Raw genomic sequence first — 27,162 nt, forward strand, 5'->3', positions numbered from 1 at the left:
CAGAGCAAAAGGCCGTAGAGCGGGCCAATCGTTTAAATATCCCTGGGCATCGCTTAAGGGCGAAGGAAGCGGGAGGTGAGGGGGCCGCTCGTTTGGGCCCGGCTGCGGGAGATTGTCGCCTCAGCGTCCCAAGATGGGCGCCGCTGAAAGAGGTGGGCGGGCCCGCTCCGACGAGTTCCGGGCAGGGGGTGGCGCAGGAAGGAACCCCCCCCGAAGGCGAGGGACCCTAATTTCGGAGGCGGGAGGGCGACACCCATTCCCCCCCTCACCCCATTCCCACGTTCTCCTAACACCTGTTGCCCCTCAGCTGATAGGTTCAGCAGCTCCGGGGTGGGGGTCCACAGGTTCCCGTTCCCTGTGGTAATAATGCCCTCCATATGGCTCTCCCCTCGCACGGGAGCGAGCAAAACCGCCGAGTCTCTTGGGCTTGCTGTTCGGAAGGTTGGCGGTTCGAATCCGCGCGACGGGGTGAACTCCAAACATTGCTCCGTCCCAGCTTCTGGCAGCTGGACTTCACCACCCAGGGGTCCTTTACCTTTTTACCTATGTAAAACAGCGGGGCCACCTCCGCCCCTATCTCTGTAGAAACACAGCTCGGTCGTCTGTGATGTGAGTTTTCTCTTAAAAGCATCAGATCCTCACCCTCCCACCCCGGTTCCTATCTGGAAATCTTCTGATGCTGTACTACAGTGTGATCTAATTTAACATGGTTATTTCTCCTTTTTTTTAAAAAAAAAAAAGAGACCTAACCAACTTTGAAACGACCCAGTAAAGGTAAATTGGTAAAGGACCCCTGGACGGTTCAGTATGACTAAACCGCTTCTGGCGCAATGGGACATTGTGCCAGAGCGCACAGAAACGCCGTTTACCTTTCCACCGCAGTGGTACTTATTTATCTACTTTCAAACTGCTTTCGAACTGCTAGGTAGGCAGAAGCCGAACTTCCAGTATTGTATTTGCAATCGGTATCCATGAATGGTTGCTAATAATGAATTTATTGGAGGGGAATTCTGCACCACACATCCCTGTAATTCATCTCTAGGCATACAATCTGACTCCACACTGGCAAAGTCAAGAGAGCTATATGTTAAGTCTATCTGGTATGTTATACGTGTCTGTGGATTTGAGCCAACTTCATCAGATATGGTGAGGAGGGCCCTCATCTAGGAAAACACAAGGTGCCCAAGAATCACATATATGTGACCAATCTATTGCATGTCTTTATCACTCTTGCCTGTGAAGTGCTGGTAAATAATTCTTTTAACTTGTCTGATGACACAGATGAGAAAGCTACCCTTAGAGGAATTTTGTTCTCTTAACAATGCACAGTTAAAAGGGAATCAATTCCTATGGCTATTCCAATTGTGAGTGCTTACAATAAATACAAGATTGATTCCTTGCCTTCAGGTAACTAAACATCTGATAAAATGCTGCTGCTTTTAGCACATCGGAAACAAGCATTTTTTCATTATATTTGTAATAACATGTATGTTAGCAGTATAGCAATATAAGCAAGCTTTCATTGGTTGCATATGTTTTCTCTTTAATTTGTGCCTTTACAAGGTATCTTATGCGTATGAATAACACTTGCCTGTGAATGAGCCCCACTGAAGTCATTTGCACTTAATTTTGAGTATATCTGTATAGGATTACACTGGGAGGGGAGAAGCTCATGTTCTTAGAAAACTGAGCACATAGTGCTGTCCTGGTTTTTGTCTTGGCTTCCTCACTTGGCACTAATCTAAGAGAGTATATTTGGCATTGCTCTGAGAGATCTGTTGCTTGCAGCTCCTTCCGACAGGTTTTGACAGTGGCTATACAAAAACAAGTATGCAATTGCAACATGATATCCCAGAACTGGTTCACAGGGCTCTAATATAGAGCTTATATATACTTATATTATATACTTATATTATCTGGCAAGGTTTATCAGATTTCCATATATTTGAGAACAGAATGCATCCCAAATTAGGTAGTATTTGAACAGAGTTTGTTTCAGAAACTGGAAATTGACTAAAGGTTTGCAGGCCCACCAATATTTTTCTTTCTTAAACCATTTATTTACAGTATACTCAGAAATAATATTTAGTACATCACAATGCAAATATAGGAGTTCACCAATGTTTTGATACCCAAAGCGGTCTATATCATTAAAACAATGCATGCAAAAGCTAAACTAAAATGGTCACAGTGGCATCACAACCTTTATCGTTCATCAAAATATATTTTAGTTTGGCTTCCTACTGCATGTTACAGACCCAACAAAATGCTATGTCAGGGATAGGGAGCCTCTTTTGTCAGGCCACATTTGTCAGGAGGGTGGGGCCACCCACCTGTCAGTCACCTGAAGTTATGATTCTAAGTCATGCTCTCCTGATTGCTTTTTTGCAGCAAGGCTGACATTTGGCATTGCTTAAATTTGTCAGTGAATTATTATTACTATAAAATGATTGACACACCACTTAATGCCTGGTTGGCAAGTGCAATTGCTTTTGGCAATAATTGAATCTACTCAGGAATGCAAACGCCTGGTGAGAAGGAACAATCAGGAGCACACACTGAGCTTTATGTTCCTGGTTCTTCATTGGCACCCACAACTATACGAGTCCCACATCTGATTGGTGTGAATGAAAATGGCCTCACCGGCCAAATTAGGCAGCCTTGGGTGCTTAATTTGACCTGCAGATTCCCTACCAGCATGGTTAGTGATGTGTAGAAAAAAATGCTTTCCATTGCTGTTTCCAAAGGGCTTACAGCTTAAAAAATATAGGAAAGACAAATGTGAAAAGACCAGATTCTTACATTTGGATGGCATGCAGCCTGAAGAGAATTGTGCAATCAACTATCATATTACCTTTTTTCTTTCTAGTAATCCCTCTAAGCATCAAAAAAAGGAATCTGAAGATAATAAATCGATCATTAAAAGAAGCAACACTGCCACATTTTATTCCTGAATTGTCTGCAATATCATACCAGGCTGACAGAAGAAACACATGCTACATTTTAAGCTAGTATATTACATACATTTGTAATAAGATGAATGATAAGGTCTAGACTAGAGAGTTATTTTTAAAATGTGATAATATATTTTTTAAAATATGTTTTTAATTACTAAACTTGATACTCCTATAGGGGTTGGATCTTGACCTCTAAACGCCACTTTCCCTACCCAACAAGATTGGTGAGAATGTTAGTTCATCATGGGCTACTGCAGTGGTAATAAACAAATAGGCCTGCCAGTTCAATTGGTGGAGATTAATGTATGCATTATGAGATAAATGGCAATTTTGCACCCATTGTTTCAGAAAACTTGATTTTGATGGAGATTAAAAAAACATTGTTAAGTCCTTTTTGGGTCCTTGATAGAAGATTTTGTAGCCTTTTTTATGCAAACACACTCCCTGAAAAGCCATAATGTTTCATCTCTCTTATTTTAATAGAATGGGTCAACGTTGCCAATGATCTCCTGACAAAATGTAACATAGATCTGCACGTTAGCAATCTCTCTGACTGTGGAGCTAAAGTGTTTATTCATCTTTATGAATCGATATTGGGAGAGACAGTGCCAGGTAAGAATGCATGCCTCCTACAATGTCTTGGTTTTCTAGGGTAATGTTTTTCCCCTGTTGTCTATGTATATTTGAAATAAATAGTAATGCTGTGAGATTTGGATTTAAATAGGCATCATATGTTCTATATCCAAGAGCTTTTAATAACATAATGAGAAATATATATGAATACACACACACACACACACACACACACACACACACAAACACTTGTAACTAAACACAAATGGAAACTGCTTTAAACTTCTTTTTAACAACATTGGCACAAGAAAGCACTGAACGATTATACACAATCCACTGTTATATAGATTTCTGCCAACTGACTCATGGGGTCTGTGCAGACTTGCTCTCAGATTACATGAAAAGCAGCTTATACCGTATACCGTTCTGTGAAATAATAGCATGATGCACTCCTATTATTTTATAGATGTCATAGCCACACCTCTTTGCCCTGAAGATGATGCCCATAATGTGCAGGCAGTGATAGATTCTTTGGCTTTGGACTACCTGCAGATCAGCTTATCGCATATAACTGGTGGGTACCTATCATTTGTGATCTAGTTGAGATTCCTGCATTGCAGGGAGTTGGACTAGATGACCCTCAGAGGCCCTTCCAACTCTACCATTCTATGATTGCTATTGAAAAAAAATTAATAATAAAAAATTATATGTACTTTTATGGTTGGTGCGAGCAATAATTTAATTATGCTGGATGTATGTAAGTCTGACAGTGCAATATTTATTTATTTCATTCAGTTCATTAACCTTTATGAATTCACTTAATTATAAACAAAAGTTCAAAGTGGTTTACAAAAAGATAAAATTGAGAAAAATTTCCTTAAAAAGTTAAAGTACTAAAGCAAATTAAGATCACCTCAACTATCTAAGCATCTGGATAGGCTTTTCTAAACAATAATGCTTTTAGCAGGCGCCAAAAAGAATAGAGTCATACTTCAGGTTACAGATGCTTCAGGTTGTGTTTTTTTGGGTTACGGACTGCTGAAACCAGGAAGTACTGAAACGGGTTACTTCTGGGTTTCGGCAGTTGCGCATACACCTAAGTGCTAGATTACGCATGCGCAGATGCACTGAATCGCAACCTGCACATGCGCAGATATGGGTTGCGAACGTGCTTCCTGCATGGATCACGTTCACAACCCGAGCGTCCACTGTACAGTGAAGGCAACCTGCTTGATCTCAATAAGCAGGGAGTTCTGAAGTTTAGGCGCTGCCAAACTAAATGATCAAGTTTTTACAGATGCGGAAGGGGTATTACGTGGCACTTGTAGTAGTACCAATTCTGCTGATCAAAGGGTTCAAGTAGGCACCTGTGGGGTAAAGTGATCTCGTAGGTAAACTGGTCTCAAGTTGATACGGGCTTTATAAGATAAGTTGGCTTATGTTGATAAGATACTAAGAGTAACACCTTGATATGATACATATATCCCCATTGCCTCCTGAACCTGCGGTATATAAAGAACTGCAGTCCAGGTTCCTGAGGAACTCCATGTGACTTGGTTTGGGAACCAACAGAGCATATTGTGGTCAAGGGAAGAAGAGAGAGATGGGGGTGGGGTGCTTCTGCAATAACTCGGTAGGATACAACCCTGTCTACTTAGGGAGCAATATTTAGTCTCTGTATGAACTTGGCAATTTCCTCCTCCCACATTTTTAATCAATGTTTTCACTTACTGGAAATGTGTGACCTGGGCTGCAATCCTAAACACACTAGGGAGTGTGTCTCTGTGCTTCTGCGTAAAAGCACACAGGGGATCATGCTGCTCAATGAAGCACCTTTTCCCAGTAAGACAAATTGATAGGGCATTCCTAAAATCTAGGAAGTATATCCGACTTACTGAAAGATTTAGGACCTAAATCTTTCATTAGTTAAAACACATTTAGAGGGCAGTATCCCATGAAGGAACTCTGTTAGCACAAGGATTTTGTTAGTGCATGAAAGACATTTGGGACACAATACCAGTTGCATTTCTTTCTGACTGACTCTTCCCTATATCAGCAGTTATCTAAAGAGGAAATGTCACTGCTTTGGATACTGGGTTTGTTCATGGATCTCTATGGTTAGCACTGTGAGGAGGGTCAACCCCCCATCAAGGCATACAAATATACTTATGTCAGAAACGGTTATCCCTCTCCTAGCAAAACAATTGCACCTTGTTGGGGAGATGGAGCTTACAAGAATTCTTGGCATGCAGGATTGTGCCCCAAGTGTTCTAATGCAGCTCATTAAACAAAGCTACAGAGTTGACATTCCCTGCTGCTACCCTTTCCTTCCATTTTAGAACTGAGTCAGAGGTGAGATTACTTGAAACCTGTTGTGAGTTTCCTTTCCAACTCTATGCTCCATGGAGCAGCCTCAGATGCTTTCCAAGGGCTTCCAAATTTTTTTAAAAGGCATTCTGAGGGATTTGGAATGAGAAAGGAAAACATCCTCTGCATGATTTTCTCTCATTGTGAATTTCCCTTTACTTCATCTAATCATAATGAGCAGAGAGAACAATCCACAACACGGCTCGCTTTATGCCGACTGTTGCATTAGGCTTAAAATAATAATAATAATAATAGTAGTAGTAGTAGTAGTAGTAGTAGTAATAATAATAATAATAATAATAATAATAATAATAATAATAATTTATTATTTATACCCCGCCCATCTGGCTGAGTTTCCCCAGCCACTCTGGGTGGCTTCCAATCGAGTGTTAAAAACAATACAGCATCAACTATTAAAAACTTCCCTAAACAGGGCTGCCTTCAGATGTCTTTTAAAGAGAAGATAGCTGCTTATTTCCTTCACATCTGAAGGGAGGGCGTTCCACAGGGCGGGCGCCACTACCGAGAAGGCCCTCTGTCTGGTTCCCTGTAACCTCACTTCTCGCAATGAGGGAACCGCCAGAAGGCCCTCAGCGCTGGATCTCAGTGTTCAGGCTGAACGATGGGGGTGGAGATGCACATCTTTGACCCATTTGCATGGAGCCCAGCCCTGCCCATCATTCTCCCGGTTGTGAAAGGCATACGCTACCCATGTCCGCGCCCCCCCCCCCATTCTCTGCCAATCTATTAACACTGATTTTTCTCAAGGGGAGAACATTGTGAGAGGAAATAAGGAGTCCATCAGAAATCTCTTGGAAATATTTGATGGCTTGCTCGAGTACCTGACAGAAGAAATCAGTGAGACGGCTTCTCAGAATGGCGGTGAGAGAAGGGGCATAATCAATGGCATGTGCTTCCTCTGCGCAGATAGCGTATTCTGTTTATTTGTATGTAGTAATATCACTTTGCACCTAGAGGGATATTCTTAAAAAGAGAGAGCACTTTCAATACCTTGCTTAGCATCAGTATGTTGGCATAAAGTGAAAGGACTTGCAGTGCCTCTCAGTCACTGTCAGGCTGTAATTACAGAAACAAAAAAAATAAGAGCATAGGAAATAATAGAAAAGAAAGAAAAAGCTTATTATTAGTTATTAAATTCATATACCGCCCTGTACCCAGAGGTCTCAGGGTGATTCACAGAACAAAATCAAAATATAAAACCACAAAATATGGAGTAAAACAATGCTAAATTTCTTAGCAAGTAGTTTTTATTTAACAATATTGGTTGCAAAGCAATCAAGCCTGTCAGATTTAAAGCTCAAAGTGGCTGGTACTGGACGAAACTGGGTTTTTACAACAGTGCCAGCACACCTTACATAAACAGACAGTGCGTCATATAAGCTTCTGTGCCAGAATAAATATTTTGCTGCGTTAGTCATACGCTGACCGATATGCCACTGCAGATGTGTGGGCTGAGGAGGGGATTGATATTGTCACCCTTGCTCATAATAGTTTTGTTTATGAACAGAAGATCTTAACCAGAGGGCTGAAGATGAAGTCCATACTACCGGTCTTGAAGAGGAAGAAGGTGGTGTTCATGATGTGCCAGTTCCCTCCCTGACACTTCCGTCTGCCTCGGGGTAAGGCAGGTTCATAGTTCCCTTAGCTTCCCAAGTCTTTACTAGGTTGCAAAGTGTGCAACATGTTAGTACCACTGTTCCCTTCTTCGATAGGTGAGGCAGTGGTGCAGCTAGGTAATTTTAGACTATGGCCTTTTGATGACCATGGGCACCACTTTAGTTTGAAGCATACAGTTAACACCTCTCCTCTTCTCGCTCCCCACCATTGCTTGCTCCACAACTGCTTCTGCATTTCTGATATGTTAGTGTTTCTCAACCTGTGGGTCCCCAGATGTTGTTGGACTACAACTCCCATCATCCCTGACCACTGGTCATGCTGGCTAGGAATGATGGGAGTTGTAGTCCAACAACATCTGGGGACCCACAGGTTGAGAAACACTGAGAGCCTCTGCAAGCTGATGGAATGCACTGAACTCAACGTTTCTGCTTGGCGTCTCAGAGAGGATATTGCTGCAGCTTTCTTCCTCCACCGCAATGCCATGACATGACATTGGCTCTGCAACCAACGCACTGGTGCAACCGATTGCCAGATGCTGTCCCCGTTCCCAGTTGCGTAGAATGGCTAAAGGTAGTTGTCACCTGGGAAAATGTGTTTTCTCCAGTTAATGTGGTGTCATAGTTGATAAACATGTAGCGGTGATCCTTGGCTTTGGAAGTGTGCGTCTCTCAGCTAGCAGCACCACCTTGTGGCCAAGTCAAGTAAACAAATTTACTTCCTTGCATTCTGTTTAGGTCTTCTCGGTCGTCAGAGATAGACATTCCATCATACGAGGTAGACGGTTCGGAATCTACAAGTGAGCTCATTAAGCTTGGTGACACTGCTTATTTGTTTTCTCTAAGAAATGAAGGTGAGTTCAAGCAACACACAAGAGCAGCCAGATCCGAGTAACTGAATGGCTGCCATGTGAAGACCACTTTAAATAGTTTCTTCTCTGTGCAGGCACTTTCCCCACAAACAAAAACTGTTGGTATGCAGCAGCTTGCTACAGGGAATTGGCAATTTCTCTCCCCACATTCACAAATTACTTGAGATGAACAGGCATGAGACAAACAATTATGAAATCTATGGTTTGTTGTAATATATTCTAGCGCAGTAGTAAAAAACCAGAAGAGTCACAAGGTCAGTCATTCCCACCAGCAGATGGAATAAATTGTAACCCCTTAACTACAAACACAAATGAAAAATTCAGATTGCATTTTTTTGGTAGATCCTGGTGTCAATTGGAAGTTGGTACTCAAGGATCAAAATAGTGTAAGAGGTTGAACAAAGTTTGAGATCCCCACCAATTCTGCTTTTTGGCATACAATTGAAACCAGCATCTTAACGGCCTGAAACATGAAGCTGAGAGATGTAATTCATTTGAGTAGCCTATATAACTCCACAAGTAACTAATACTTGAAATCAACACATTTGGCAGGCTATAAATAAAAACACCCATCTCTGCTGCAGATGGTATTAGCAGAAGTACGGGGTATAATGTTATGTCAGATTCATGCAACAATATGCCGAGTCACAAGGTTATGTGGGAAAACCAGTGGTCCCTTTTGGCCCCTCTTTTGCGGGAAGATCACATCTTAATCGTCATTTATGGAAATACTACTACTTGCTGACTTGGAATTATTGTAAATTCCCGACTTCCAGAGTTCATTGCTGGGTTTGGACTCATCCAGGACTTATTTACACACTACCGTCTACAATTCTCTGTCAGTTTCTCTCTCTGGGTTCTTGGACATTTTGTGATTAAATGGAACGAGCTGGTTGATAAAAATGGTAACTTGCTGGGGTGTTAGTCAGATACCACACTGAGTGGTTGATTAAATTACTAACTTACTAAAGATTTTTAGTTGTTGGATCTGCATTTAAACCCATCAGTTTTGAACATTTACGCTGGCTTTTGCATGTTCCCCAAACCTTAGCATGCATATTTTCGAGATATTGCTCAGGACCACAATACCACAAGGAACACCTCTTCCCAGATGAACTGACCTGGCCCCTGCAATCATGATCTGAGGCTGTTATTGGTGTGCCTCTTCTGCGAGAGGTCTGGAGGGCAGCAACACGAGAATGGGATGTTTCTGCGGTGTCTCCCCGCTTGTGAAATGCTCTCCCAAGAGAGGCTCGCCTGGTGCCTTCCTTACATATATTCAGGCTCCATGCAAAAGCATTCCTCTTCTCCCAGGCCTTTGGCTAATTAAACAGTCTGTGACCTTTTAAACTGGGGGGGGGGGATATTGTTTTGGTTTATTATTATGGTATGTTTCTTTGTGGTTTTTATATTGAAAACCGCCCTGTAATCTTTGGATGGAGAGCAGTGTACAGTGGTACCTCGGGTTAAATACTTAATTCATTCCGGAGGTCCGTTCTTAACCTGAAACAGTTCTTAACCCTGAAGCACCACTTTAGCTAATGGGGCCTCCTGCTGCTGCTGCCGCCGCACCACAATTTCGCGATTTCTGTTCTCATCCTGAGGTAAAATTCTTAACCTGAGGTACTATTTCTGGGTTAGCAGAGTCTGTAACCTGAAGCATCTGTAACCTGAAGCGTATGTAACCCGAGGTACCACTGTAGAAATTAAATTAAATAAATGTATAAGGGTACTTAAAGGTAAAGGGACCCCTGACCATTATGTCCAGTCGTGACCGACTCTGGGGTTGCAGCGCTCATCTCGCTTTATTGGCTGAGGGAGCCAGCGTACAGCTTCCGGGTCATGTGGCCAGCATGACTAAGCTGCTTCTAGCGAACCAGAGCAGCTCACGGAAACGCCGTTTGACTTCCCGCCGGAGCAGTACCTATTTATCTACTTGCACTTTGACGTGCTTTTGAACTGCTAGGTTGGCAGGAGCAGGGACCGAGCAATGGGAGCTCACCCCGTCGCGGTATTCGAACTGCTGACCTTCTGATCGGCAAGTCCTAGGCTCTGTGGTTTAACCCACAGCGCCACCCGTGTCCCTTCCATAAGGGTACTTACAATATGGTAACTTTTAGGATCACTCACGGGGTTGAACCCCAAAAGTGCCAGGGGAGCTGTCATGCTATGGGGCTTACCTGGCTCCTCCTTCCTATTCCTGCTCTCAGCATCCACACATATATCCCAAGCTGCTCCTGAGGGTTAAAAGACCTTATGAAATGCAATGGGATGAAGCACTGGGGGCTGCAGCACGGTGGAATTGGCAGGATTTGCTATGTGCGGGATTCCTTGCACATAAGTGCCAACTTAATATTTTATTCTCTTTTTCTGCTCCCTGTTACAGCAGTAGTCTGTTTGGATAATACATCTTCTTCGTAATTAGGAGTGAAATAGTCAAACACAAATGTTTGACTCGCACGCTCCCTCTGCACATAAACAGTCACCTCCCAATGCTGCCCTTAAAACTTCAATTTCTTACAGAGTTACCTGCAGAAAGAGACATCTCGAAGAAGATTACAAAACCTGAAGATCTTGTGGCTTTTGGGGGGCCATCTAGTGGCAGAAGAGCTCTTGTCAGAGAAACTCAAGGTGAGTGTATACCAAAGAACCTCAGAAATATATATTTAAAATATATTACTGGCCTTTTCTTGTGTCCATTGTATTTTAATCAAGTAAGGGTTCCCTTTCTTTTACCACCTGGGTTTGATCTTTCTTTGGTGATCTGGTGGGGGAAAGAGGACTGGCTTAAGTTTGTTACTATGTTTCATCTTACCTGTGCATCTTAGGTAAAGGTACCCTTGCCCGTACGGGCCAGTCGTGTCCGACTCTAGGGTTGTGCGCCCATCTCACTTAAGAGGCCGGGGGCCAGTGCTGTCCGGAGACACTTCCGGGTCACGTGGCCAGCGTGACAAAGCTGCTCAGCCGAGCTGGCACCAGCGCTGCACACGGAAATGCCGTTTACCTTCCCGCTATAAAGCGGGACCTATTTATCTACTTGCACTTAGGGGTGCTTTTGAACTGCTAGGTGGGCAGGAGCTGGGACCGAAAGACGGGAGCTCACCCCGCCGTGGGGATTCGAACCGCCAACCATGCGATCGGCAAGCCCTGGGCGCTGAGGTTTTACCCACAGTGCCACCCGCGTCCCACATGTTTCATCTTACCTGTGCATCTTATTCAGTTAAATAAAGCCATTCTTTTTGTGTGTGAAAAGTCTGGATGGGCCAAGTTGATAGGAGCTGTGGGGGAAATATCCTAAGCAGTTCTATGAAATCCCATAAAGCACTTGCTTCCAGCATTGGGCCCAAAATTTCTAAAGGAAACTTCCCAGCGGAGTGATTAATTATAATGATTATATGCCCCCCCCTTTTTTAAAAGTACATGGACTGAACCTCTAAACTGCTTGTCTTTCCTAAGGAACAGCCAAATCTGCTTTGTCGTCTAAGGAGCAGCTGTGTTCTAATGCAAAAAAGCTTGGGGAACCAATCCGCCCAGCTATTCCTTTGCAGCCACCATTCCAGCCTTCCGCATCCAGGCCCTCTTACCTAACTGAAAGAGGCGCTGGGAGTTCAGGCAGACGTTCGCCGCCGGCTAAACCTTGCAGACTTGCGTCCTCTGATGTAAGTGCTGAAGCTTCCTTTGTTTCTATTAGTATTGTCAGCCTTTGTAGAAATGCATTGCCTTGGGATCCTTAATTTGAACTGCTTCCAGGTTAACGCTGCTAGGCCTTCCTGTGTCCAGGAAGCTCAATATGTACCGTATTTTTCGCTCTATAAGACACACTTTTTCCCTCCTAAAAAGTAAGGGGGAATGTGTGTGCATCTTATGGAGCGAATGCAGGCTGCGCAACTATCGCTGAAGCCAGAAGAGCAAGAGGGATCACTGCACACCGATCCCTCTTGCTCTTCTGGCTTCAGGGATAGCCACGCAAAGCTTCTTGAGTGCAGCGGGAGCGCTCCTCCCTATTCACTCAAGAGGCTTTGCGTTGCTTTTGCGAAGCCTCTTCAGGGCAACGGGAGGAACGCTCCCCCTGCCCTGAAGAGGCTTGGTGCGGCTATCTCAGAAGCCAGAACAGCAAGAGGGATTGCTGCTTTCACTGCGCAGCGATCCCTCTTGCTGTTCTGGCTTCTGGGATTCAAAATATTTTTTTTCTTGTTTTCCTCCCTCCTCCAAAAGCTAGGTGCATCTTATGGTCTGGTGCGTCTTATAGAGCAAAAAATATGGTGTGTTTCGCTTTCAGAACAAAGGTGGAAGAGTGTATTTCTGGCTGAGTTACAGTACGCTGTCTAAGCGTGTTTAACCACTACCACGCCTGCTGATTTAAGATAAAACCAATATATAAGAATCATGATAGAGTCCCAAATGCTGTGTTTGAAACTCCCATTGTTCTAGACACATTTTGCAACAGGGAATTTAATTAGCACATGCAGTTTCTGAGCACTGGGCGCAGTACTGTACCTAAGATTATCAGATTAAAACTGCAGAGTAGAAGGAAAGGAGGACCTTTTTCTGCCTCCCGACTTCCAGCTACTCTCTGAAGACTGGAGAAGAGACCCTCTTAAGAATATTAGGGGGGGTGGGCAGAGGAAAGACTAGACCATGTGAAAAATGAACATAAGATTTTAGCTGCAGTTCATTCATTTTCAGCTTTGTATTCTTGTTATAAAAAAACACGCCTAGACATTCCATTGCTGGGCCCACAACCTAGGTTTAAGGTGCCATTTGGCTCCTAGCTTTAATATCTCAGTTTCTAACACTGCCCAAATGGTGTGGGAAGAGGCACATCTTCATAGTGAGTTCCTCTTAAAGCAATAGGTCATTTAGGGGATATAGAAGATATTGTTTGAACAGGACATCAAAAGGCAATGATTAATCTACTAGCAGTGCCAAGGAATGAGATGTTTAGTAAATGGAAGTAAGCCAAAGCCTTTCTAATTGCACAAGGAGAATCAGGGGTGTTCTCTGTATGTTGAAGCAAACTCAGTTGGTGTCATATCTGGATGGAAGAGAAGGGATGAATAAGGTGAATAACCTGTTAGGAGAATTGGCAATTATTTCACTTACTTTTGGAGTGTGTGTGTCGGTCATAATATACCGTTGATGCTATTAGCTATTTAGATGAGAAATGACAAGGCCTACACCAAATGCAAAGAAATTTTAATGTGGTGTTAATACATCTGGTTATTTTTACGGTTTGGATAATATTTTATGCACAAGCAGTGACCATTTTGCAGGCGTTTGATTGGCATGCGACTGTTGACATGTAATGCAACCCTCATGCAAACAGGGAGTCGCTCGTATATGCATTAAAAACAAACAAACAAGCAAACGCCGCACAAAATTTGCATGTCCCACTTTTTTTAACAGCCTGCAGAGCCCCTTGGGGAAGAGTCTGGAACTCTCTCAAGTGACATCCTTTCCTTATCCACAATCACTTCCGGTAAGAACATTCCTTGAGTTATTGAAAAGTGTAATCTTGATATCTCTTCTACTACTCTAATTAAAGCTACTGACATAGGGAGAAACATACTTTTGAAAAGTGCTTGTAAAAGCGGCTACTTGTGGATCTTTCTTTCTTTCTTTTTAATGCACTCTGAAAATGTTCTCATTTTCCAGGGAACATCACTGTATGCTTATGTTCAGTTTCATTTTTCACCTTCCCAAGGATACCTTGGGTAGTGAAGTTTTTATAATGGTATGGCGAATTCTGTTAGAAACTCACTTCCCTCAAAGAGCTCTGCATTATCCCAAAGAGACTTTTCAGCAAACCAGAAGCTGGTCCCACTGAACTCAGTGTCTGTACTTTCTTTGGCAGGTTATATAGGATTGCATTGTAAACCAGTACAGTGGAACCTCGGGTTGTGGACGTAATCTGTGACAGAGGCACATCCGCAACCCGCAGCGTTCGTAACCTGCACATGTGCATGACACGATTTACCTTTACCTTTACCTAGTCACTGTGTTATCCTGTTTGCATATGCTGTGACAAGTGTGTTTAGTTTTTTGGGACTTGGGTTTGTCTCTAGTTGTGTTTATAAAGAAATGAATTATGTAAACTAATTTCTTGTGGCTTCTGCTGTTGGCTCTTCCAGCTGTAGATAATGAACCTACATCTGAAACTGGTGTGAATGAAGAAGCTGATGAGCCAGTGCTAGAAGACACCATAGATGATGCAGGAAAGGTAGCTGTTAATTCATACCCTGTTGGGTGTAGATACATGTTTATATAGGGACACAGGTGGCGCTGTGGTCTAAACCACTGAGCCTCTTGGGCTTGCCAATCAGAAAATTGGTAGTTCGAATTCCCACGACAGGGTAAGCTCCCGTTGCTCTCTCCCAGTTTCTGCCAACCTAGCAGTTCAAAAGCACACCAGTGCAAGTAGATAAATAGGTACCACTGCGGCAGGAAGGTAAACGGCATTTCTGTGTGCTCTGGCTTCTGTCACCGTGTTCTGTTGCGCCAGAAGCGGTTTAGTCTTGCTGGCCACATGACCCGGAAAGCTATCTTTGGACAAACACCAGGTCCCTCGGCCTGAAAGCGAGATGAACACTGCAACATCATAGTCGCCTTTGACTGGACTTAACCATCCAGGAGTTCTTTATCTTTTACCTTACATGTTTATAGTATTTGAATTATAGTACAGTGGTACCTCTGGTTGCAAACGGGATCTCTTCCGGAGCCCCGTTCGCAACCTGAAAGGAACGCAACCTGCGCATGCGCAGGTCGCGATTTGCCGCACTTCTGCACATGTGCAAGTGGCGAAACCCAGAAGTAACCCTTTCTGGTACTTTCGGGTCACCACGGGATGCAACCTGAAAAGACGTAACCGTTCAAACGTAAAAGAGGTATGACTGTATTTGAACAGTGTGATGCAGCAGCAAAAAAAGCTAACACTATACTAGGTTGCATCAACAGAAGCACAGTGTCCACATCAAGGGAAGTAATAGTACCACTCTATTGTGCCTTGGTCAGACCACACCTGGAATACTGTGTCCAGTTCTGGGCACCACAATTTTAAAAAGATGTTGACAAGCTGGAACTTGTGCAGAGGAGGGCGACAAAGATTATAAAGGGTCAGGAAACTCAGCCTTATGAGGAACAGTTGAAGGAGTTGGGTATGTTTAGCCTGGAAAAGAGGAGACTGAGAGGATAGCCAATTAAGTTCTTTGCCCGAGGTACCACTGTAAATGAATATCATTCTTTGAAGGACTGCTAATGCCCTAATATTACCAGCAATTCCATTTGGCAGCCCCTCAGTATATGGTGTGGTACTCACTGCTCAGTTTTAACACCAGGCATTCTCTTTAATTTATTCTTGACTTCTTCAGTGAGAGCTTTTTTCCCCTCCCTCTCATCTAAAAGGAAAGGAATGAGAATGTTCCATACACACCAGCTCCTTGCTTTGAGAAGGACAGGTTGCCACAGTTTGCAACAAAGCAAAGCACAAGACCAAAACAAAGGAATCTGCTTCCTGGGAAAAGGTATGCACTTCCTAGATCGTCTGAGATCCTAAAAGTTTTCTTGCATTGTTTAAGACAGGTGGGGAACTACCAAGATTATTAAGTATGAGGTAGTGAGAGAAAAAAGGAGGGTATTTGAAGTGCTGATGATCTGGCTCTGTTCCACGTAGGTTCCCTCCAAGGGGAATGTAGTCCTCAACCAAAAAAAAAAGGTTATTTCCTCCTGTCTTAAAACCTCAATATTTGCCACTTCCTCCCAAACCAGCAATGTTATCAGCAGCATAAGGTGATACATGCTAATAACAGTTGTCATATTCTTCATTTATTTCCTCAAAAGCCCATTCATGCAACCTGGGCACTGATTCTTGCAATGCAAGTTTTTCCGCCCTCATCAGAGGGAATAGCATGTCACATATGTAGCTAAATATTTAGGGAGGCCGGTGTGAACCCTGGGGTCCATGTATGAACTCTCATTGTATCGCTGCCAAGAGGAACTCCTGGGAATGCTGTCCGAGTGCTGCTGAAATGAGGTCTTTGATAGAAAAAGCAACATTCATTTTCAGCCTGTTGACCCCATGTGGTTTCTCAGCCAGAAAGAACGCTCCATCACAGACTCGCTTGCAGAGGAAGCTTCTTCACACCAAACGGCAAAGGAAAAGCTGTCTGAACAGGAGCTGAAGGAGATGTCGGACAAACTGTCCCGCAGGATGAATGAACTAGAAGGAGTAAGTAAGCCCCATCTATTCTTGACAGCACCTTCTCCCAATATAGTGCAGCTCTCCTGTTGTCAACAACTTGTGAGAAAACCTACCATATTTTTCGCTCTATAGCACACACTTTTTCCCCTCCAAAAATGAAGGGGAAATGTGTGTTCGTCCTATGGAGCGAATGCAGGCTTTCGCTGAAGCCTGGAGAGCGAGAGGGGTCGGTGCGCACCCACCAGTTCCTGCTGGGCTCCCAAGGCTTGCGGATAGCAGCCTGCAGCCCGAAGCCCGGGAAGCGCAGCGTTGTGCACCCGGGCTTTGGGCAGCTATCCGCAAGCCTTCAGAGCCCGGCGGGAGTTCCCGCCGGGCTCAGAAGGCTTGCGGATAGCAGCAAGCTCTGGGAGCGAAGGCGAGGTTGCACGCAACCTTGCCGCCGCTCCCGGACCTGTTCTGGGGGCTGGGGTCGGGGGAAGCTCGCTGCACGCAGCCTCTCCCGGCTGGAGAGGTTGTGCATGGCTAAAGAGGAAGCCCAGACAGCCAGCGGGATTGATCCCGCTGGCTGTCTTGGCTGCTTTGCTCTTTGGGGCTGGGGGGGGGAATAAATTTTTTTATTTATTTCCCCCCCAAAAAACTAGGTGCACCCTATGGTCCGGTGCACCCTATAGAGCGAAAAATACGGTAGTTAAAGGGGTGGGATGATTTTAAAATCCTTTAGTAGCCCCGCTATCCAAGGACCAGGTGGGAGACCATTTGGTGTCCAAAATACACCACCCTGGGCTTTACTAAATATTCTATTAAAATCAATATATGTAGCATGTTAGGTCAGTGACTCTTTCCTGGGATTGACTTTTTCCAAAGAGAGACAGTTCAGTATTAAAACTGCTACCCAAAATAATGAGAAGTTTAAGGACATAATAAAAGCCTGCTGGATCAGGCCAGAGGTCCCCCTAGTCCAGCATCCTGTTCTCGAAATGGCCACCCAGATGCTTGCAGATGGGCACATGACTCGGAAGCTGTACGCCGATTCCCTCAGCCAATAAAGCGAGATGAGCGCTGCAACCCCAGAGTCAACCACGACTGGACCTAATGGTCAGGGGTCCCTTTACCTATGACACTATCTATATACTTGAGGCTGAAGTTTTCAGACGGATGTTTTGAACACCTTCCCATCAGATGTCAAGGAAATAAAACAACTATCTTACTTTTAGAAGACATCTGAAGGCAGCCCTAGTTAGGAAAGCTTTTCATGTTTGATATTTTGTCGTGTTTTTAACATTCTGTTGGGAGCCGCCCAGAGTGGCTGGGGAAACCCAGCCAGATGGGCGGGGTATAAATAATAAATTATTATTATTCTAAACAGTACTAGGTTGTGCTATTGGAATGCATTCTTGACAGATGGGGGGAATCTCTTTAAATGACAGATGTTAAAGCATGCTCTGGGCGAGCAAAGCAAGGAGGAGGAGGAAGAGTCATCAGCCGATGAAGATAATCTTTCTCAGCACAGCGATAGCATCATGGATTACCGCCGAAGGAAACCGGAATCGGGTAACAGTTCAGAGTGTTAAGTTTGACGACATCCTGGTGACCTGCCCCTTTCTTTGCCAGGTGATGTGCGCACTTCGTGGTGGGTTATGCTGCCCTCTTGTGGCGAAAGACAGAGGATGCAGATGGCCACAAGAGGGGCAGCATAACCCACCAATGCTGTGTGTCCCAACACCTTAAAGAAACACCCTCCAGGTGAAAGCCAGCTGTTCCTACTGCATGTGCATTTGGACTTCCTTCAGTAAACTGCAAGCCTGCTGCTGAGCCTTGATTGGCAAAGTGTGGATCCAAGGCCTAAAGTGAAAGGAAGGAATGTTATATTGGAATATGAGGCAGTAGAGTATTTGGTCCCAGAGAGTCCCACTGGCACTGAAGGGCATTCACTGTTAAGAGTTGTCACTCCTCTGTGGCTCAGCTGGCACACGCTGTTAATATAAACCCTGACTTAACATAGGCTTGCCATACATCAGGAAAATTCCTGACATGCCCTGGTTTTTGGGTGTAAAAATGACATTGGGGGGAATTTTGCCGAATTGGCAAAATGTCAGGGAAAATCCAGATGTATGGCTACGCCATAGAAAAAGCAGCAGAAACAGCTCAGAAAGCTTAAAATCACAATTTTTGCAGTAAGGTAAAGGTAAAGGTACCCCTGCCCATACGGGCCAGTCTTGACAGACTCTGGGGTTGTGCGCCCATCTCACTCAAGAGGCCGGGGGCCAGCGCTGTCCGGAGACACTTCCGGGTCACGTGGCCAGCGTGACAAGCTGCATCTGGCGAGCCAGAGCCGCACATGGAAACGCCGTTTACCTTCCCGCTAGAAAGCGGTCCCTATTTATCTACTTGCACCCAGGGGTGCTTTCGAACTGCTAGGTTGGCAGGCGCTGGGACCGAGCAGCGGGGAGCGCACCCCGCCACGGGGATTCGAACCGCTGACCTTTCGATCGGCAAGCCCTAGGCGCTGAACAGCGCCACCCGCGTCCCGTAATTTTTGCAGTAGTCTTCCCTAAAAAAACTTAACAATTTGGGTGGGTTTCTTTTTTTAAAAAAAATCTCAACAGCTTTGCTGGGGTCAGGAATTTTACTTTTTGAAATACAGCAACCCTAGCTTAACACAAATTCACAACTGAGTGGCTCCCTGAGGAAGTACAGCTGCTATGACCGTCCTTCAGTTGTGCTGAATTGCTACAAGCTAAACCATGGGTGGCGGGTGGCGCTGTGGGTAAAGCCTCAGCGCCTAGGACTTGCAGATCGAAAGGTCGGCGGTTCGAATCCCCGCGGCGGGGTGCGCTCCCGTCATTCGGTCCCAGTGCCTGCCAACCTAGCAGTTCGAAAGCACCCCCAGGTGCAAGTAGATAAATAGGGACCGCTTACTGGCGGGAAGGTAAACGGAGTTTCCGTGTGCTGCGCTGGCTCGCCAGATGCAGCTTTGTCACGCTGGCCACGTGACCCGGAAATGTCTGCGGACAGCGCTGGCCCCTGGCCTCTTAAGTGAGATGAGCGCACAACCCCAGAGTCTGTCAAGACTGGCCCGTACGGGCAGGGGTACCTTTACCTTTACCTTTAAACCATGGGTAGGCAAACTAAGGCCCAGGGGCCAGATCCAGCCCAATCGCCTTCTAAATCTGGCCCGTGGACGGTCCGGGAATCAGTGTGTTTTTACATGAGTAGAATGTGTGCTTTAATTTAAAATGCATCTCTGGGTTATTTGTGGGGCATAGGAATTTGTTCATTATTTTATTTTTCAAAATATAGTCCGGCCCCACACAAGGTCTGAGGGACAGTGGACCGGCCCCCTGCTGAAAAAGTTTGCTGACCCCTGAGCTAAACTATGCTTTGGCTTAGCATGCTGTCCAAACCCAGGGACATGGTTTGCTTTGTTCCAATGAACAAACCTCATTTCACAGCTCATGGTTTGTCTGGTGCAAGACAAACCATGAGCCTGGGTTCAGACAACAGGCTAAGCGAAGCCGTGGCTTAGCTTGCAGCGGCAGGACCAAAGGAGGAGCAAAGCGGGAGTTAGCTTTTCTCTGCACTAAGCCAATTTGGCTTCACGTTACATGCGAACCGAATAAGAGCGTGTCTGCAAGCGCCTCTCGTTTCTGCTGCTGCTACTAGAAAGGCTCAGAGCTGGTTTCTTTTGCAGGTGTGCTATGTTTCGGAAGGGCACCCAGCAGACGGCGGTCACTTTCTGCTTCACCCCCTCCGTCAAGCCACCACCTAACACCTGAATCGGGTGGTGCACTTTGGAAAGATGTACGAGGGCCAATGGGAAGAATGCGCGACCGTGTGCAAAAGGAAAAAGACCAGAGGAAGTTAAGAGCAAAGGTAAGGGCAGCAGGATTGCAGGATGCAGCCTTCTGGGTGAACGGCCAATAGCCTCAATAGGCATATCCAACACTGAAGAGCCTTCCCAAGTCTCTGGCACTAGGAATACAGATGGTTTATCTGCTTGCTCAAAGGGGAGGTTGTAAGGTTTTCTTTTTTAAAAAGGGGGGTGGGAAGCATGCCCAGAGATCTGTTGTCTGCTTCAACATCCACCCTGTGAATTTGCTAGAGTTGTGATGTGACACAGACACCCTGGAAAACAAGAGGCATTCAGTTCTGTTTTGGATTTGTTATGCGGCTTGAGCAAAGTGCTTTGGCACTTATAATCAGCTTTCTAGCCTGTACTTAAGCAGCCAAGTAATAAAACAGCTTAAATAATTCTTCAGCTTTTATTTCTCTGATGTGCTGACTTCTGATGCTTTCCCTTATCAAATACCCTCTTCTAAACTGCGTCAGAGTTTGACTGGCTGTTTTAGCATTGCAAGACCCAGCCCAGTACAGGCAAAGGTTTGTTTGGTTCAGGCCTTAGCAAAATTCCTTCCCACATCTGATGCTTTGGGGGGCAGGAGGTCCAGTGGGCTGCAGCCTCCTGGTGCTGTTAGCTGTTAACTAGCTCTTTGAAATGTTCATGTGTGCCAGCTTGGTATTTTTTAATATATACGAATTGGCAACGCCATATGCATTAACATTCCCAATATTAGCTGCAGGAAACATAGCTCTCACTTTGTGGGGAGACACATTCAGTTTCATTGTGTCAATTGCTTTGTTTTTATGGGTTGTACCCAGTGCTCCATACCTGTAATTCTGCTGGGATTATGAGACTTGCCCTTCCTTTACCACCCCACAGTCTACTCCAGGGGGTTCCCCCAACCCCCGTGGAGTTGATTTTGAAGGTGTGCAGGGGGAGGAAGGGGAACCTCAGATGCACACACAGAAGTCCATTGGGCCAACAGAACTGCAGTGCCGGATATATTTTTGCTGACACGTAACGATACAAGCACCATCCTGCAAGCCTAAGCCTCTACCTCGTGGCTGTTCTCTGCACTGGTGGTATTGGGCTTAATTGGTGTGAGTCATACAGGGGCCATACCCTTTTAAAGGGACGCGGGTGGTGCTGTGGGTTAAACCACAGAGCCTAGGACTTGCCGATCAGAAGGTCGGCGGTTCGAATCCCCGCGATGGGGTGAGCTCCTGTTGCTCGGTCCATGCTCCTGCCAACCTAGCAGTTCAAAAGCACATCAAAGTGCGAGTAGATAAATAGGTACCGCTCCGGCGAGAAGGTAAACGGCGTTTCCGTGCGCTGCTCTGGTTCGCCAGAAGCAGCTTAGCCATGCTGGCCACATGACCCAGAAGCTGTATGCCGGCTCCCTTGGCCTATAGAGCGAGATGAGCGCCACAACCCCAGAGTCGGCCACGACTGGACCTAATGGCCAGGGGTCCCTTTACCTTTACTTTTTTAAAGCTCTACGTGGTTTGGGACTTGGGTACCCTGCATTCCTCTGCCTATGCATTAAAGCTAACCTTTTTTGGGCCTCCTCTCAGTGCCCCAGCCTTCTGAGAGGAGAGTTGCAGCAACTGGCAAGAGCTGCCCTGCCTTAGCTGTGCTGCGTTTTCCTTGGGGAGGCTCGCCTGGCAGCTGTGTTTTGGGCCGGTCTATTTTCCCAGGCCTTGAAAAACCCCAGACCTTTTATTCTTCTGTGAAGCTTTTATACCTTTTATGTTTGGATTCTGCTTTGGTATGTTGACTTGCTGTTTTTATATAGTTTAATTGATGTTTAGCTGCCCTGGGAGTAGAAATGTGGAAAAGTGGCATAGAATGTTTTGCAAAATCGACACACTTGTTGTGGACATTGACCAGGCTTTGTTTTTTGCCTTCCAGCTCTTGACCAAAGCCTACGAGGATGAATTAAGAGCTTACGAGGCTCGTGAGAGATTCGAACTGGCAGAGCTGAAAGCCAAGGCCAAGGAAATTGTAAGGGGGAGCAGAAGAGAATGAAGGAGTTGGGGGTGGTGTGTCTCTCTTGCACTGGTCTCTGAATTCCTGGGATGTGAGGGTGGATTTCCTCTCTTTCAAGGTGCATAGAAATGCTCCTCTTCCTTGCTCAGAATCCATTTGCCCTACAGGAAGAATTTGGCCCAGTCCGCGTAAATCTCCTTACAAGTAGCCAGTGGCTATTTTTGGAAATGCTTGCCTTTCAGTAACTTGTTCTTCATGTCTGTCTGCATCTAGGAACAAAAGTACAAGGAGAAATTATTTAAAGAACCTCCAAGAGCCTCACAAGCAGCAAAGATTTATTCTAGAAAAAATGGTCCTCGGAATCCCAAACTCAGCCAGTGGATTTCAAGAGGAGGGTTTGCAAAGCCAAAGAAAGCAGCTCCAAGTAAGAACTACAGAGAGCTCCTTAGTAGAACGCTTGGCACCTTTTGAAAGCGTCGGCTGAAGGCCAAGAATACTGGCTTCTTGCCTTATGACCTCCATATGTCTAGACTTGTGTAAGGGAAGCAAATTCATGTACCAGTTTCTAACCAAGGGCACACAGCTCATCCCAACCCCTTTCCCAAAAGCCATCAGAGAAGCCAAGGCTCCCACCACCACACTCCTCTCTGCTCCGGGAGCTCTTCTGAGTTCAGTGTAGTCACTGGCAAGGGTTTGTTGCTTTAAAATTAAGCGCCCAAGCAACATATGCCAGCCGTGCTTATACAGCTTGATGTTCTTCCGAAAGATACTGAAAGCATCTGTGCCAATATGGGCAAACCTGTTTTTCTCTGCTCCACACCTGTAGCTGACTAGGAAAACAAAGGCTGCAATTGTGGTGGTCGCCACAAGAACGCTGGGAGAGGATGCTGTCAAAGAAGAGAGCACACTCCATAAATTGCATGCTCACTTTTCACCTTGCATGTTCTCCATTTGCGGTGAAAAGCCACAGTCCAAGCGACTCCAGCTTTGTTGGTCAAGTGTGACACCTGCAATAAGTGCGCAGCTCCCTATTTTGAGGTATTGCATGCAGCAATATGGTATTTGAGAGACTAATTGCACATTACATGCACATGTCTAACAGAATCTGACAGCTTTTTCTTTTTCTTTTTAAGGGAAAAACAGCTTTGAGACAAAGCACAGACATGGCAATGTGAGCCCGGGCTTAATTTTTCCAGTGCCCACCATTTTTCTGTGCAGAGTTTGTTTCTTGCTGCAGCAAAGTAGCTAGTGGCGTTACATGCATGGAACATAATAGCTTGGTCCTACCCACACTTTGGGGCAGTGATTTTTCTTTTTTCCTTTTTAAAATGTGTGAGAATTTAACAACGCCTTCCGTACATATTTATTCTCCAGGGGCATAGACCTGCAACATCTTCCTTAGACAAGATGCTGACAGCTTGAGGACTGGGACCTCAGGCTATACCGCCCTGCCCTTGTCTTCCAGAGCTGGGTGGCTGACACCTGCCTTTCTCTCTCTTGCAGTGAAGGTCAAGGAGAACGACCTCTTGCCTCTGCTCTTGGAGGATTTCCCCCACCTACACATTTCCCGCCCTGTCATGAACAAGATGTGGCACCAGCAGCTGGCACAGATAGACCATCTGAAGTCAACCGGCAGTAAAAACAAATTCAAACTGCAGAGTGAAGTGAGTTACTCTGCTCAGGCCAGGGAGGATCATGGTCTTTTAAAGATCAGGTGGGGCTGTGTGTACCAGCCATATTAGGCTCCAATCCTATGCATGCCTTCCAGAGGGGAGAAGGATTGCTTTTGAGTAAATGTACATAAGATGGCATTGCAAAATGTGCTGATCGGTACTACCCGAGTCTTCTGCTTGGTTTTTCTTCGCTGCAGGACTGATAAGGTTGTAAAAGGGGGGGAGGGGGCTTTTCCGGATTCCACCTGAGTAGATTCTTTCCACAAGTAGCTAGTTCTGATGAGATGAGGAGTTTGGGGCATAAAAGAGATGGGAAGCAAAGAGGGAACCGGACCACGCAGCTAGGTACGTTTGTGGCAGGGCTCAACTAACTCCTGCTGTGGCGAGAGATGAGGGTGGCTGGAGGAAAGCAGAAGGGGACTTTAGAGCGGCGTGCGCCTTTCCTCTTGGAAGCGGATCGGCTTTCAGTGTGACTGCCTTCCTGCTCTCAGAGGGAGACAGAGCATACAGAAAGAGTTTCTGAGAGAAACTGTAGATCCAAACGTGATGGGTAAAAAAAGGAGGAAGGGCACTTTTTTTTTAAAGTGTCACATGAGTTCATTATAGTATGCAGAAGATTGACATGTGCAAAACCAATATTAATCAGGTTTCTTTACTTTCCCCCCACTTTTAGGCACTAGAAACATTGAAAAGGCATGAACTGCTTGTTGACCTCATTAAGAAAGAGCAGGCTCATAACAGGAGACTGGTATGTTCAGAGATCTTGCAGGAGGTGGGGCTGGTTAGGGCACTAGCTTGGGACCCCAATTTTTTTTTCTTTGGTGGGGGGGGGGAGACTACTGCACTTGGTTTTGTAGGTTGTGAGTTATTTTCTCAGAGCAATGCTTTCAAGTTGGGCGAGCCAGGTCCTCAGACACCCCTAATTCTGCTGGGTGAAGCATATTGCCACAGCCTCATCTAGTTTCGGGATTTACCAATTCCTCAGCAGGACATTGTGCTCGATAGTCCTGCAGCAAATGGGAGTGAAAAACTGGACAGCTGATCTTCTGAAAAACGGCCTCCCCTCCTAAACTCTCTTGTCCAGCTATAGTTCCTCTAGATGAAGATCAAGAAGGGAATTCTTCTTTTCTGGTCGCTGCACCTGTTTTAGAAAATAGTTAATACCTTCTCTCTTCTCCTTAGGGAAACTTGAATTGTGTTTCTCGGTTTTTGTCTTTAGCAAGAGTTGAAGCAACACATTAATCGGCAGAAATGTGCCCAGAACAAAATGAAGGAGAGACGACAGCAAATTGTCCGAGCCAAAAAGTACTACCAGGATTACAGAGTTCAGCTGCGGGCAAAGATGATGAGAGCCAGGACACGTGAGGAACGTGTAAGTTGAGGGGAACCTGCGCCGCAGGAAGGGGGACTCCTGCTCTTCCTCCCAGGAAAGTCCAGCTGAGATTCTAAGGACTGTATTGAGACTCAGGCCAGCTTCCATGTTTTCCAACATGCTCTGATCGCAGCTGCATAGCTCCTTCTTCTCCATGGGCAGCTCTCCCACCACTCTGGTAACTTAGGAATGTCTTCATCATACGAGTAGGCTGCCATCATATTGATTTTTCTTGCACTAGGTGTGCTGGTGCTGTTGGGGTTGTGACACCAGTTTGCAAGGTACCACACAATCTAGCTTACCCATTCCTTAGCAGGGTGAGATGAGGCCTGCCCACTGGAGATCAGCTTTGTGATGGTGATAACACATAGATATTTCCTTTGTAATCTCCTTTGAGATTAAGAGCTAGGGGGAAACTTGTCAAGAAAGTAAAATGAATTGTGACTTTGTTAACTTTAGTTCCTACACTACTTTGAGCATCTCAAAGGTGCCTTTTAGGAACACGCAAATGCACTTTCACATAATGAACTATGTAATCACCAAGTCTTAATTAATCAGCTAAAAAAATTATTAGTTGACACGTTACGTTGTAGCTACTGATCCATGGCCAAGGAAGCAAACCGACTTGCGCGCCTGTTGCAAAGCAGGTTACGTTCCCTCGGAAATAATAGGTTTGAGCGCGACTAGCTTTCTTCACTTTGTCACCTGGGCTGAGGTTTTCTTGAACGGAGCTGTTCTTATGTGTGTGGGTGCCATGTTTGGTTTTGCAGATATTTAAAAACCTGTTTGAAGAAGGCTTGGAAATTCAGAAGCAGAGACTGCATGAGCTGAGATTGTATGCCAAGGACAAACGAGCTGAGCAGAAGAGAGAACATCAGGCTGAGCTAGAGGCCATGGAGTGCTACTATAAGGACCAGGTAGACTTGCTTCTTCCTTACAACACAAGGATAAACTAACGTTCTCTTCACCTAATTAATTTGTTTTTCTTGCACTCTGCTTAGTTTTCAATGCTGGCAGAAGCTGTTTCTGAAGAACGTCGAGAAATCCAAACCAGAGAGAAAGCACAGGCAACAGTAAGTCTTATTGCTCTAAACTTTCTGTCTTGTTGTTCTGGACCAGTGTTTCCCAAACTCGTCCAGCTGCAGTTGGACTACATCTCCCATCATCCCTAGCTAGCAGGACCAGTGGTCAGGGATGATGGGAATTGTAATCCAAACCCCCCCACCACCACCACTGGACTCCGAAGTTTGGGAAACCTCGTACTAGACTTAATCCTAATGTTCTCTTTCAGACATTAAACAAAGTGAAACGTGAGCTGAGATCAAAGATGGAGAAGGAGATTAAAGAACTGCAGGACATGATCACACGTGATGATGATGATTCATTCTTCCGAGAACTGGAAGCTGATCGCCTAAAAACCAGACTCCTAGTGGCTTCCTTTCAATATAGCAAAAACTACCAGTTCCTTTAAGTGTTGGAATGCCTCTTATTTCTGGCAAATATGCTTTTTATATTTAAAAATGATACTGGGCGGTACGTAACCTGAAGTATGAAGTTAGTAGCTTGTTTTGCTGCCCAGAATCCATAGACTGTTACAGTGTCATGGAAATATTGAACTGATCTTTTCAAAATGATTTTTTAAAAAACAAGACTTTTTCAATAAAGGTTACCTTCTCAACCGTCAAAA

At 45.1% G+C, this 27,162-nt stretch overlaps 1 protein-coding gene across 2 annotated transcripts; it reads left to right on the forward strand.

Moving 5' to 3' along the window:
• The first annotated feature begins 12 nt into the window (after nt 1-12).
• Nucleotides 13-27,162, forward strand: CEP95 (centrosomal protein 95). 2 transcript variants are annotated; one of them, XM_028712852.2, is made up of 22 exons: nt 13-152; nt 3,441-3,569; nt 3,997-4,104; nt 6,666-6,779; nt 7,426-7,537; nt 8,270-8,385; nt 10,927-11,034; nt 11,860-12,062; nt 13,810-13,882; nt 14,535-14,623; nt 15,805-15,923; nt 16,492-16,627; nt 18,028-18,151; nt 20,292-20,473; nt 22,353-22,445; nt 22,704-22,854; nt 23,934-24,094; nt 24,777-24,851; nt 25,323-25,475; nt 26,246-26,392; nt 26,477-26,548; nt 26,767-27,162. In XM_028712852.2, exons 1-22 carry the CDS (start codon nt 134-136, stop codon nt 26,944-26,946), a joined length of 2,664 nt encoding a protein of 887 aa, XP_028568685.2. In that variant the 5' UTR covers nt 13-133; the 3' UTR covers nt 26,947-27,162. The 2 variants fall into 2 exon arrangements, with proteins under 2 accessions (XP_028568685.2, XP_077780147.1); XM_077924021.1 differs by having other exon boundaries at nt 7,429-7,537.

Source organism: Podarcis muralis, chromosome 2, assembly GCF_964188315.1.
Source record: "Podarcis muralis chromosome 2, rPodMur119.hap1.1, whole genome shotgun sequence".
Classification (NCBI taxonomy): domain Eukaryota; kingdom Metazoa; phylum Chordata; class Lepidosauria; order Squamata; family Lacertidae; genus Podarcis; species Podarcis muralis.